At 43.0% G+C, this 13,841-nt stretch overlaps 1 protein-coding gene across 2 annotated transcripts; it reads left to right on the plus strand.

The window, feature by feature from the left end:
- Positions 1-18: 18 nt before the first annotated feature.
- micall1a (MICAL-like 1a) lies at positions 19-13,791 on the plus strand. Of its 2 annotated transcripts, none has more exons than XM_037471561.2 (16): positions 19-951; positions 3,635-3,683; positions 4,933-5,074; positions 5,239-5,339; positions 6,501-6,643; positions 6,853-7,460; positions 7,558-7,618; positions 7,822-8,255; positions 9,227-9,618; positions 9,695-9,829; positions 9,985-10,111; positions 10,434-10,524; positions 11,352-11,425; positions 11,573-11,687; positions 11,791-11,837; positions 11,960-13,791. In XM_037471561.2, exons 1-16 carry the CDS (start codon positions 806-808, stop codon positions 12,094-12,096), a joined length of 2,802 nt encoding a protein of 933 aa, XP_037327458.2. In that variant the 5' UTR covers positions 19-805; the 3' UTR covers positions 12,097-13,791. The 2 variants fall into 2 exon arrangements, with proteins under 2 accessions (XP_037327458.2, XP_037327459.2); XM_037471562.2 differs by having other exon boundaries at positions 9,269-9,618.
- Positions 13,792-13,841: the final 50 nt, after the last annotated feature.

Consider the following 13,841-nt stretch of genomic DNA (forward strand, 5'->3'; position numbering starts at 1 on the left):
CGTGAGGCGGAACGACAACGTGTGTGTGTCATCAAGCGTGTACACATGAAACTAGGATGACACCGGCGCGACGCTGTTTTAAACAACATTTATTGTGGATTATTTAACGTAATATATATTATTTACAGTGTCGTATTTTGGTGACAAAAAGAGGACGTCGCCATTAGCGCACGTCTTTGTATCCGGCGTTTTAACTGCCGTTGCACTCACTGCAGCAACAAACAACCGTGTTGTGATCCACCTCCAGGAGGAGGACACCGTCACCTCGGCACGAAACGGGATCAACGCCCCACACGGCCAAAGACCACCCCCACAGCCAAGAAGCAGAACTGTAAAGTTGGACATAAGCTGACAGCGGGCTAACACACCCTAGCTACTTAGCTAACGTTAGTTAGGCAAGTTCGCTACGTCAAGAACTTTGTTGGCAAGCTAACGTTACCGTTATCAAGTCTGGATTTCAAAGGCCGGGTTTTTACTAATTCCGTGTTCTGACCAAAGTACGTTTGCACTTTAGATATTGTCATAGCTGTAAGCATAACTCCATACGGCGCATACGTCGGGGCATAATGCATTTTGTACTTTCCTAAACTGAGGTAACATCTCGCTAGCCCTGCTAGTTTTCGTATCTCTACTCGCTGTCAATGAATGTATCGCATCCCATCGCCGGGTGTTGTCTGGCCGTCGCCCCGTTCACTGAAAACGCTGCGGATGACTCGTGATGTAACCAGGGATAAAGAAATCTCAAGAAACGGGACCATTTTAAATCGACAGGAGTACCAGTTGCTTGGATTTGATCGGTAGTCGTATGATGGGTTCTCTGAAGGCTCTCCAGGAGTGGTGTCGGATCCAGTGTGAACATTACAACGATGTGGTGGTAAAGGACATGTCGACGTCCTTTCGGGACGGTTTGGCGTTTTGCGCCATAATACATCGTTACAGACCGGAGCTCATGTAAGTATCCCGAAATGTATCGACGTTCCATTGCTACTTCTAATAACATACCATGAATTAAGCCAATTTAGGAACGAGAATCCCGGGGTTCAACTTCACGGCGCAGAGCCGCTGGCTTCTGTGAAGCGTGGATGCATTGTTTTTCAGGAGTGACCGGCATCATGCTGTTTTTATTTTATATTGTTTTAAAAGGTTATACTATTTGGTATGTTAATCCATTTGAGATACACATGCAGAACGAACTCAGCTAGCCAGATCGTAAGGTCATATTGCTCTGAATAAATCCCCTAAAAGTGGTTTAAGGACTCGGCTAATTAGACTCCTCTTAAACATGGTTCTTTAAAAAAAGACTTCAAGTAGAAGCTGCTAAATTCATCAGCACTACATTAGTACTCCATATGATAGTGTTGGGAATTAGATCACTTTTTCTACATTTTTTAAAATTATTTTCTATTATATCTCCCCCATCTGATGTTTTTGTGTTGACCCAACTCTGTGTCTAAAACACAGAGAATACTTGTAAAGAACGTTGTGACGTGCCATGCCCTGTCTGTAACAACTCACCCCTCCTCTCTGCATTTTACACCTACACACACACACTACAGAACATAAGCACACTGTCAGTGTGACTATACAAGGATTGTGAATATGAGGAAATCTAATTGTTATGGTAGAGAAATGTCCTACAGTCAATAAGTGAATTTGACTGACCTTTGTTCAAAGGCTGAGGTATTTTTAACAGGTGATGATCAGCCTTTCAGTACTTTGATTTTAGTAATAAGAGGGACGTTGTGTGTTTGTAGCTTACATTTAATGCTTTGCGATAAAGACACGGAAATCACTTGATTTTAAATGTTTCATTATCCGCAGTGCTTCATAAGATATTGGACGTGCATCTCTTTGGAAAAGTATAACATGCCTCAGTGCAGCTCAGTGGGAGGTGCACTCGATTGACAGCATTACATTAGGGGTTTATGATCCTCTGAATGAAGTCCACGACCCAGTTGTAGGAAGAAAAGGCAGCCGTCAAATTGCATTTATTGTCGTTTTTTTCTCCTTGTGCGGGAGATGTGCTACGGTGGAATGATTTTAGACAATAAGCATCCTGCTTGTGCTGCTAACCTCTCAGGTGGTCTCGGCTTTTGTGAGCCAATTTGACTATGGTTGGAATGTAGCAGAGCACACATTCATTGGACCAGTCACTGAAGGACAAGTCAGTGGCGTTGAATATAGCCTATTCCCAGTAAAGCTGAAAGTAAGATAGCAGACAAATCCTAAATAGCCAGCTTTCAAGCTCTGCCTCTTCAATTTGTGACCCAGCATGTCTCCCTGTTCAGCCCTCTGTTGAGTTGCAGTGGCCCAACGGAACTCTCTCTGATCCAGACGGACAGTTTGTCAGGCTAATCTGCAGCTGAGACCTCCGCCTGTCAAACAGGATTTAGCTCTTAACGCTGGTCCTGGCCATTGTACGGTGACCCTGGCTGCACTCCACAGCCAATGTATCCTCATCAAAGTACAGCACACTAATGCAGAGGAGGGACACTACTGAGTGCAGCAAATGGCCAGCAGTCAGTCTAAACCAACGGGAGAAGAGGAAGACATGGCTGTGAGCATAACTAAAATGTGTGTAACAGGAAAATCAACGTCTAATTCAAATTCAACGTGATCCATGTAGCAGTGCAAACACATTGAAATTAGTTTCCATAATGCACTCCCTAATACTACTACTAGTTTGATATGAAAGGCCTGAGAGACACACCCACTGTTTATTTGGCATCCTCTCTCCCAAAATAAACTTTGGGGCAAGACACAGTGAATTTAGTTTGCAATTCCGATCAGATTCTGCACTTTGTTCATGTCATGTCATGTATTGGCTGGCACTGTCTGTTCTATGAATGTCAAAAAATTGGGGAAATATTTTTAAAGGCGCTGAATATCTGATATGGTGGACTTGTGTGGACACGGTCTTGATATTGGACCAGTTGCCCAGTGTGTCTGTGACCATGGGAACTAGATTAGAGAGAACAGAGGTTACTTTGTCTGCACCCAACACAGATCTCATTCACAGGGTTTTTCCTTCTTGAGAGTTCCACATGGCCTCCACATGCTCTCACCAGGGTCTTGGTGTTTTTTTTTACTGCCACATTGCTGTTCCACTGACAGACGCGGTCAACTTGTATTTACTTTACGCACACAACAACACTTTCATCCTAAAACACCTCTGAAATTTTCCAGGTTCACTGCAGGATGTTTACTGGCTTTTGCTCTTGGCCCCTGGCATCTCAAAGCTGAGCCTTGTAACTATTAGCCCATCCCTCCTGTTTGGTGCTGGAGTTCTTTCCTTTAGAGCTGACACATCGGGCATCATTTATGTGTGGTACGGGACAAGTTATTAGTCTGGAAGTCTAAGTGCTCAGCATTGCTGCATGTCCTGCTGTTGAGCCAATAATAGCTTGCTGATGGCTTTTAACATAAGTTGAAATAGGTCAGCTAACTCAATACAGTAGCGCCCTATTGCTATTTACATTTGTATGGTCTTCTTCTGCTATACAAGACTGCTGACATAAAGCAAGATAACTTGATGTGCAGTTGTTGCATACTTTACTGTAATCTGATTACCTGCATGCACAGATGTATCTCAAATGCCATGAATTTTCAAAATAAATCTGTCTCTTCATTTCAGTGACTTTGGCTCGCTGTCTAAAGAGAATGTATACGAAAACAACCGACTGGTGAGTCAATTGCACTTTTAAGCTTTCAACACTCCCGTGATCTTGTGTTGCAAGATGTTTTCAGTTTATGAGATAATTTGCTCTTGAAGGGAGGGGAAATCAGGTTTCAGTCACTGTACTCGCCTCATTCAGCCATACAATACAAAACCTCATTTATAATTGTGTTCAGTCATTTGGGTGTCTCTTCAGAATATCCAACGGTCTGTGTGAAGCGCTGTGTTATTTATTCAAAATGGAGCCTGACCAGGGAAAAGAGGGAGGAGGCCATTAGAAATGTTAACATAAGAGAGAATGCAAAATAGGATCTTAACTTCTGCATTTGCAGCCTATAAGTTAAATGAAGAACTTTTTTTTCACATTGTCTGTAAGATGAAAATCCAGGGAGTCTTTTTGATTCCAGTCAGAGCTTAGCTTTGACAGACTTTTGCTGCTGTTTGCAAACTCGAACCGCTTTAAGGGAAAGTGAGACAGCTGGAGAAGCACAAGGAACAAATTATGTATACTGGTTTAATTAGCATTTACCTGTGTGCAGCATTTGTGGGCTGGACTATTTCAGTGTTGTGTGAAGGCCAATGATATGTATGCTTTTGTTATGTGACATCACCCCCCCCCCAACACACCCATTTCCTCAGTGGAATTTTTTATTAAGCCGATGGTTATCCTCAAAGAACCAAACATTACAGTTTTTTCTACACACAATCCACCATGCATGCAAGTTTTTTCTGTCCTCACTTTCTGCATGATTAAATTAAGACAGCACACTTACTCAAATTAAGCTTTTAGTTTGACTGAAATATTTTCATGGCGTGCATTGACTTGGCTTCTTGAACAACGGCAATGTTCTCTCAGATTTCTACTTCCACCGCAGTATAATGATGGTAAAAATAACTTTGCTTTAAGTTCGGAGCAATGAAGATTGAAAGCAAACAGCAGCGTGTCTTTCCATAAACATTGTCCCAGTTACTAAGGGGGGGTCCATCTTCCTTCTTTGTGCTATAGCAATAGTCCCAAAAGTATGTTGAGTTGTGTTCAGTCAGTTAGTTCACAGATCACTGTATTTGGTTTTGATCGGCAGTAATAATAATAAGTAACTGATCATAATAATGGTTATTAATTATTCTATACATGCATTTAAACATACTGCTCAGCAGTGTGGGGGCTAATTTCAGGAATATATAAACATAGGGGAAACACTGGCTTACTGTTTGTCAGCATCGCACCTCCCTCTTCTGTCTTTGCTTCATCTTAGGCATTTGATGTGGCAGAGACACAGCTGGGGATCCCAGCCCTGTTGGACCCAGAAGACATGGTGTCCATGAAAGTGCCTGACCGTCTCAGCATCATCACCTACGTCTCCCAGTACTACAACTTCTTCAACAACAAGCCTGGAGGTGGGCACAGTCAATTTTTTGCATTTCACTTCAAGCAATGTGCACATAAAATAAATGTACATCTTGAGGCGGAGGAACTTGTTAAATTGCTAGGTGTCTGACAACAACTCGTATAATTTGTTTACATGATGATGTAAACAACATTATGATTTCTTTTTTTGCAGCAAACCCCCCTTGCATGAAGAGGCTGAGTTCTGTGGGTTATAATGGGCCTGCCCAGAAAAGGCCACCAACCCCTTTGGAAGACAAAGTAGTTGAGTCTGAGGTAAGAACATGACTCGGCACCAAGAGAAACCCTGTGCATGATTTTGATTTATACATTTTGAATTTACTCCAAACCACAAACGATACATTTAAAAAAAAATCTGCATCAGTGAACTACATTATGTCTGCATGATATTCTACTGGAATTACATGTTAACAAGCTCTATTGTTTGCGTAACATTTCTTTTGGTGTCCGTTAACCACACTTCCCTTTTTATTATTATTAAATCAGATTGTATCTGAAGCCTTTCATTATCTAAGCCTAATTCTGCATGTACTATTGGGGGATGTTATGTCCCCAGATCTGTACAATACAAATCCCATCCTGCCGTTGCAGTACGACAATCTCACCATAAGTATTTTATAATTACTACTTCCTTGTGTGGGCTTTGTATTGCACAGCGGGGGGAAAGCTAAGCATCAGAGGTAGTGTAAGTCTACAAAGATAGCCTCTATATCCTGTCTCTTTTCTTTCGCATGCCTTCAACTTCTTTCCTCCATTGCCATTCTCCCGTGTACTGGACCCCCCCCCTCCCCTACCCACCTCCCCCCTCTGCTTCAGATGGAAATTCATTCCACTCCTTCCTCTTCCTGTTCTTCTTCCTCATCCCATCTTATCCCCCCTCAACTCTGTGGTCCTGAGCCTAGGCAGTAGGATGGGGGTGGGTGGAATGGGCTAGGAGGTTAAAAAAAGATAGTTAGGTTAGTTAAGTGTTTTTTTTTTAATACTAATGGTAGCTTTTTCCTAACACTGTGTGCCATGGTTTGCAATGTGCTGCTGCTAACCCCTTTTTTTATTTTAACTCAAAATAATGAATTTAAGTAATACCTAAAAACTGTGTGACCCCCAGAATAACTAACCCAGCTGTTTGGATTTTGTTACTTATAAAAACTTAGAAATTACACACGTTTCTATTTTTGTTGCTTTCTTTTTTTAAAGTTTTTTTTTTTTTTTTAAGTATCCATTTCAACTACGTGAATTAATGAGCTGTAGAAGTCACAGAAATCAAACAAATTTACCCAGCCAAACAAAATGAACAATCAGCATCCTCAAATCCTGACTCCGTGTTTGATCTCCCCGTCAACCATTACTCTCCATCTTCCCCCCTCCCCTCGACATCTCCCCTCCCCCTGTAAACGACGTCCTGGTTGCTTGCACTAGCCGAGCCTGGAGACAGGTGTAGAAGCGGTTGCAGAAGTCCGGCGCGGCACACTCAGCAGCACCTGTGCCGCCTGCCAGAAACATGTCCACCTGGTTCAGAGATTTCTGGTGGAGGGCAAACTCTATCATCGCAACTGCTTCAGGTGAGCTCCGTCAATGCGGCAACTGTCTACTGTCTATGTGTGTGTGATACTTGGCAGCACCTTTAGTTACCTTTAGCTGATAAAAGGCTAGCCATAAATAGCGATTTGTGACTCGCATTAGTTAAGTTATTCACTTACTTGCGCTTATATACATTGTAGCTTTATCTCAACAATCTTTATGCCTTTAAGTTTTAAATTTGTTCTCCCAGGTGCACAGAGTGTCACAGCACTTTGCTTCCTGGATCTTACAAATTAGGAAGCAGCTCTGGGGCCTTGGTCTGTACACATCACCTTGCAAGGCATGCTTTAGCCAATCAGAACGGCCGGCCGGACTTCAGTAAGAGACCAGTGGAAGGTCAGTCTTCCAGGATTGGTGGGAACATAATCCCTGACACCTCGCTCTCTGTGATCGACCGAGCAGAGACTCCTTCTACAGTAAGCCAAACCAATGAAACCGACATGCCAGCCAATGACTGTGATGCAGTCCCTGCTGTCAGAACAAATGGAGCTGACTCTTTGGAAGAAGCCAAACTGATGGACGGCAGTGGAGAGAGGGAGGAGACACCTCATTCTTCTTCTCCTCCTCCCAACCCTTTTGATGAGAGTGATGATGAAGATTTGGAGGCAGAGAAGGCGGAAGATACAAAAACACCAGCCAAACAAACAATCAATGGGGACCTCCCTTCTGCAGCGATCAGTCATAATGAAGATGCCGATCGGCCAGTACCGGCACCTCGTCGGGTCCTTGAGCCCGCCCCTCCTCCTCGCCCCGCCCCTCGGGTACGGTTACCCCGTACGGGAGATGGTCTTACAGTCGGTGCGTGCTCACTGCAGAGTATAAATGATTATAGGTGCAGAATAAAGTACAGTAATATCTGTTGATATTCATCCTCACATATTTCTTGAAATCACAGGTGAAAACCAGAAGCCTCCGATTCCTCCCAAACCTCGAGCGAGATCACAATCTCCTAGAAGGTAGCTGAGCTCTCCTTAAATGCCTTTTTCCCATCCACTGTCACCATTTCATTGACCTTTGTCCTCCTTGTTGTTCTGTCTCATTTTTTAATTGCATCTTGTTCCAAAATGTTCCTGCTTGACCCGCCATGCCCGCATTTGGCCTTATTTTGTTGTCTTCCCTTCTGTGACCACTCCATCTCTATCTGTCTCTCACTGTCCAGCATGTCAGGTGGCACCCATACACCCAAAGACCCACCTTGGCTCGCCCTGGTCCAATCAGAATCCAAGAAGAAAAAGGCCCCTCCCCCTCCCCCCGCTGGACTGGCAACCCCCCCCAATATAGGCTCTCTGTCCTCTCTCAAAGGAGAAGGTTCCAGACCCAGCACCCCCCCAACACCCGCCAACCCCTTTGAGGATGATGATGATGATGATGATGATGTGGGGGAAGTGGAAGAGGAGGAGAACGGAGGAGGGGCAATTCCACCCCTAGTGGTGGCGAGTCACCCGTGGTACAGAATCACTCAGGCACCTGACGAGACGGGTGCTGACCCCCCCACTAGTGGAGGAAGCTCGTCCCGCTCTGCGAGCCCCGGGAGCGCCAAGAGCAAGAAACGGGCAGCACCTCGTGCTCCGCATCCACCTGCAGGTCCCCAAGGTCAGTCTGATCAGCAGCTGTGCTCACCTTCAGGGGTTCTCTACTGAGCGGTTTGGCATTGTGTAAAGAAATAAAATGCAATGAGGATACCGTACATTTTTATTCGAGTTGGATTTATTGTCCTCTCACCTCACCAGCTCGTACTTTGTGGAGCCGCGGCAGTTTGAAATGACCCTATAGGTGCTACTACACAAATGTGTAAGTTTGTGGAGGAGAACCTATGTTTGTTCATGTCAGAGTTAAATGCACTGCATGTTAATGAAGTGCAGGATTTGGACATTTATTGGAAACACCTCCTTTGGCAGATTTCAGACATACTTTAAGTTTATTGAACAACGTAATTGGACAAATTAAGGTGAACATGTATACAGTTGTATTTAACATTTAGTTCAGTGCTCTTTACATTGCAGCAAGTGAAATGGATGCTTTATTGAATTTCAATCGTATGATTGACTTGGCCCGTTAACACCTCCTTGTCATAAAAATGAATTGATTGCTTTAACTTCATATTTATGACTGTTCTGTTTTGCAAACTGTAACTTTGACTATTGTAATATTGTGAGGACCTGAGATAACGCCGATTGAGTATTGACTTTTGAAAGCTGGACCACTATTCTCTGTCCTGCTAATAGTTCTTGATCTGTTGTGGTGGAGTATTTCTCTACATTTATTTACTTGAAGACAAAACATAGTTTTTAACATTGATATACAGTTTAGAAATGTTAATAGACAGCTTATTCAAGGTGGATTCAGACATTCACACTTGTTTTGTAACTCAGCTCCTCTTTCTCACAATTTAACTTAGACAATGAGGTTGCAGTACAAAACGAGAGACAGACTGGAATGTTGTCTATAGATAATCATTGGTTTATTTGTCCTTCTCCCCATTCCCTCTATATTTCAATCTGTCTCAACTTTTTTTACTCCTGTTTAATTTCTGTGGTTTTTATCGAACCATCCTTTCTCTTCAGTTCCGTCTCACTCGCAGCCCTCCTCTTGCTCTCCTTCTCCAGCTCTCAGCACAGAGAGTCTGTCCTCCAACTTGGACTACAGCTCCTCCCATCCCCAGTTAGGTGGCAGTGCCAGCAGTGACCAGGAACACGCCTTCTCCAAAAGTGTCTCGGAGCCTTCCATCTGTTCCCCGTGCAGCTCCACGCCATCTCCTTCCTCCGCCTCGACCGAGCGTCTTCCTCATCCTTCCCTAAGCCCCTACCCTTCACCCGTGCCCTCAAATGCCAGCTCTGCTCCAGCTACCCCGCAGCCAAGTCGCAGCTCTGGGACGAAGGGGAGCGTAGACACTCCACCACGACCTGCTACAACCCCCAGCCCATTGGCCTCAGGAGCCGCCCAGTCACACAATAAGGTAAAAGGTCCACCTCCAAGGGGAGCAATACAAAGCAATACACTTTGCATTCTAGCTTTATCTCTTCTCATTTTAGCGGATCTGTAAGGAGAACCCGTTCAACCGGAAAGCTTCTCCCACTCCTGAGAAATCCAAATCCAAACCACCAAAAGGCCCTCGTCCAGCCAGACCCCCGGCCCCCGGCCATGGCTTTCCTCTCATCAAACGCAAGGTAGGAACTAAAGACAGCATATAGTTCATGGTTTGTAGTCTGTCTTTCATTTGGAAACTTAATGCATTTTCTCTCTCTCTATACAAATATTTATGAGACAGAGAGAAAATGCATGAAGATCCCAAATAATCCGTCTTGTCCAAACATCAATCCAGGTGCAGTCAGACCAGTATATCCCAGTAGAGGACATCCATGGGGAGATGGGTCAGCTGGAGAAGCAGCTGGATGAACTGGAGCAGAAGGGAGTGGAGCTGGAGAAGAAGCTGAGAGACGACCCCAACGGTAACGCGTTGTTAAATCAGCCAGTTACATGTTGAAAAGGACCATAGTGTCCATAGTGGTTTCCAATGGGTTAGGCACTTCCCTTTGAGCAAATGTTTCATCCCCCCACATGCAGGGCATCCCGTAATCCAAAAATCCAAAATAGAAAACTTCACGGTTTAGCTTACGTAGCTCACAAACGTATGACAGAGCATTATAAACATAACAAATGATCGCCTAGAGGAAAAGTTGGGGGGGGGCAATATCCCTAGATTTGACTTGAAAGTTCTTTACATGATAAACGTTGCACATATAACTCTGTGTTCCTTTTTTCTGTTTCCAGATGAGGATGAGGAGCACCTGTTGGTGGACTGGTTCACTCTCATTCATGAGAAACATCTTTTAGTACGACGTGAAGCGGAGCTTGTCTACACGTATGTATGAGACAGCAGCAATGGGCCAATGATGGAATTATTGGCCTTCATTGCTGATCAATTATTTTTATTTGTGTGCAACATTTAGGGGTATATGTTGGAATTAGTGTATAATTGCATGAAAATTGTTGTGTTTTCTTTTGAGAGGGAGAAGAGACATTTATAATTAGTCAGGAGTGGGTCCTCTGCCATGGAGCTGGCTCTAGCGAGAGCTTTTTGTGTTGACGGAAGATGGGAATGGACACCATAACCCAATATTTAACTAAAAAATAAAAGTATTGATAAGCTCCGACATTACTGATGCTTTTTATCCGTATTTTTTGTATGATTCATTAGCACACTGCAGCTTCTACTCAATTAATTAAATAATTTTATTAATATTTAATTCAAATGAAAATGCATTGTAATCTATTTCTGGAATTTATTAGTTTCTAAAATACTATGTGTTTCAAAGAAAATACCCTAGTCATGAAGAAGCATGTAGCTCCTGGTAAGGATAACTAACCCGACCTGAAGTCCTTTGTAGTCCTTTGAGACGCTTGGAACCAGAAAGGTCAGCGCAGGGTTTTGTATTAAACCTGCAACTCGCCACCAGATGCCACTAAGTCTCACTGACCTAATTCCTTTAAAGAATTGCACCTTCACATCTCTGTGAGCTGGGTAGAATAAGATCAGAGAAGGCTTTATATTGTTTCCATACCCAGCTATTGGAATTGCAGAAGACTTAATCAGGCAAGTTCAGTATCCACAGTTGTTACGTTACAAAAAATGTAAAGTATTAAATTGAAGGTTACCGGTGTGAACTGTGTAAATGTCACTCCCTGCAGAGCGAAGCAGCAGAACCTGGAAGAGAGACAAGCGGATGTGGAGTATGAGCTCAGGTGTCTTCTCAACAAACCAGGTGTGTTTTTGGTCTATCATGTTAAGAAAACTAATGTAATTTTTTGTAATGCTTGACTCATGTTCTTAGGCCAATTACTGCCTCCCACATAAAATACATACTCTAGAAATAATGCTATAGTCTATAAATAAAAAAAACTCTTAACAGAGAAAGACTGGACGGAGGAGGACAAGAGTCGGGAGCAGGAGTTAATGGCTGAGCTGGTTACCATCATCGAACAGCGTAACCAAATCGTTAACAACATGGACCAGGACAGGCAGAGGTAACTAATGCCAATTTACTAGGTTTTTCTGTAAGGACCCCACAGTGGTTTTCATCAGCGATATTTTTCCAACTAGCAATGTGTAACAGTCATTCTGTCACAGGGAAGAAGAGGAGGATAAACTCATGGAAGCCATGCTGAAGAAAAAAGGTAGTTAGTTTGATGAAAACATTAATTCTAACTTAGTAGATGTGGCATCTTCCGCTTTCTTAATCCTCTTACTTTCCTTTGGGGAATCTTCTAATTTTCTGTCTTATTTTAATTTGCATCAGACTTCCATAAGGACCCGGACGTTGACCAGCCAAAGAAAAAAGGGGCAAAGTTCAAACCCATAAAGGTGCTTAAGCGGCTGAGCCATAAAGGAGAACCAGGCAAGAGCCACAGCCCCCGCAAGGAGAAAACGCCGTAGCAACTTTCCTCCCAGAGGATACGAGACGGTTTTAGGAAGACTAAAGGCCCGTGTCCACTTACAGCTTTTTTTTCTGAGCGTCGTATTCCTCTTTTTTTTCCTCAACTGTCAATGAGAAGATGCGACAACATGTGGCCACCCAATGAAAGGATGCTGCACCCAGCCTTCTATGAGGGCCCCTTGACTTCTTTTTGCGCAACCGTTTTGAGAGCTTTAAGTGTAAAATATGAACTGTTAAAAAAAAGCGCTTGTGCATTACAGTAGAAAGTGGAGGCAAAACTTGTTCTGGTCGTGTCAGTCTATCCTAAGCTTTTTTTTGGTTACCTGCTATTATAACCTTTATTCAACCTTTATTATTTAAGAGCAAAAAGATCATTTTGAGCAACAGGGCGGAGTCTGAGTATTGCTGGTGAGTGTTGTGATTTTATTACCTTACACCGTGTGTCGCCTTGCTGTAATGTTACAGAGCGTGCAGATGTGCGCATCTATAAGAAACATGAGGCAGACATCTGTCATTTGATGCACGTTGGGACAAATGCGTTGCAGACCAAATGGACAATGTCGTCATTGAAGCACTTTCCCAAGAAAGTGTGCTATGTGGAGACGGGCCCCAAGGCAAATATAAGAGAAGGAGAAAAGAAGCAGAAGATCGGATGAGGTCACCTTTAACTGTAAAATGAATGTCCAACCTGGAATCCTCTCCCGCTCACATCGTACTTGATGCTTCTCTTCAGTGACTATTTACAGTTGCCTTTTGTGTTTTTAAAGAGACATTTTAACATTTCAACTGCTTTAAGAGCTGGCATGTTTATAAGCTCTAAGATGCAAATTGATCCCTGATATCCATGAGTTAATCGGGTTTTTAATCGGCTCCTGTGTTATACCAGTGGCTCCTGCTCCCTGCTCCCAGTGGTATTAGTTGGATATCTGAGAGAGTTTCACGTCATGTGTGGATTGAGCCTTTGGTACGAGAAAAAGTTTATATGAGCAATGCTTCAAAATCTAGCAAATTCTACTCTTAAAATGCTCGGGCCGCTCTTTTAGCTGCTGTGCTATGAGTGTCTGTGGTGTCCTTGTTTTTAAGTTTCTTCTGTGATAGATTTGCAATGGTGTCTTTTTTTTTTTGTAAATGCATATCCTTAAAGACGTGGATGAGCGTAGAAACAGTGTTTGTGCATGTGTGACTGGAAGCAAAGTAGAAAACATGGTTAAAACAGGTTATGAAAGTCAGCAAATAAAAACTGATGTCGCAAGGTTTATTAATATGAAAGGTCACTCATGCAATAATGAACATTAAAAGGCAGATATACAATATTTGAACTGTAACAAAGCACCAGCTTGTAACAGTTTTAACCATCAGGGACAACCTGAATATGCAATCATGCATTCATGTTTTACTATGTCTTTCCATATGTCTATGTTTTGCCTTAATGGATAGGAAAAGCTGTGTTAATAGTGTTTGTACCAGTGCCATTTATTTAATTACAGGTGTGGATAAGCAACATTTGTTCAGCTTATGTAAAGTATGTTTTGTTCCTGTTTGTCCCGTTTGATTCTGTACTCCCTTCTAAATGGTAATCTCTGTAGTGTCTGTTCCTGTCCTGTTCCTGTCCAGCTAAAACCAAGGGCTTCTGTAGCAGGATTATAAAAAAGGACACCGGAAGGTGGAGGATTAAAATAAATTAATACGGCTTGTTCGTGTGTCTTGTTCGTTTTGTCCTTGCATTGTTTTATAGCACTGCTTA

This window comes from Pungitius pungitius, chromosome 9 (genome assembly GCF_949316345.1).
Source record: "Pungitius pungitius chromosome 9, fPunPun2.1, whole genome shotgun sequence".
Taxonomy (NCBI): Eukaryota; Metazoa; Chordata; class Actinopteri; order Perciformes; family Gasterosteidae; genus Pungitius; species Pungitius pungitius.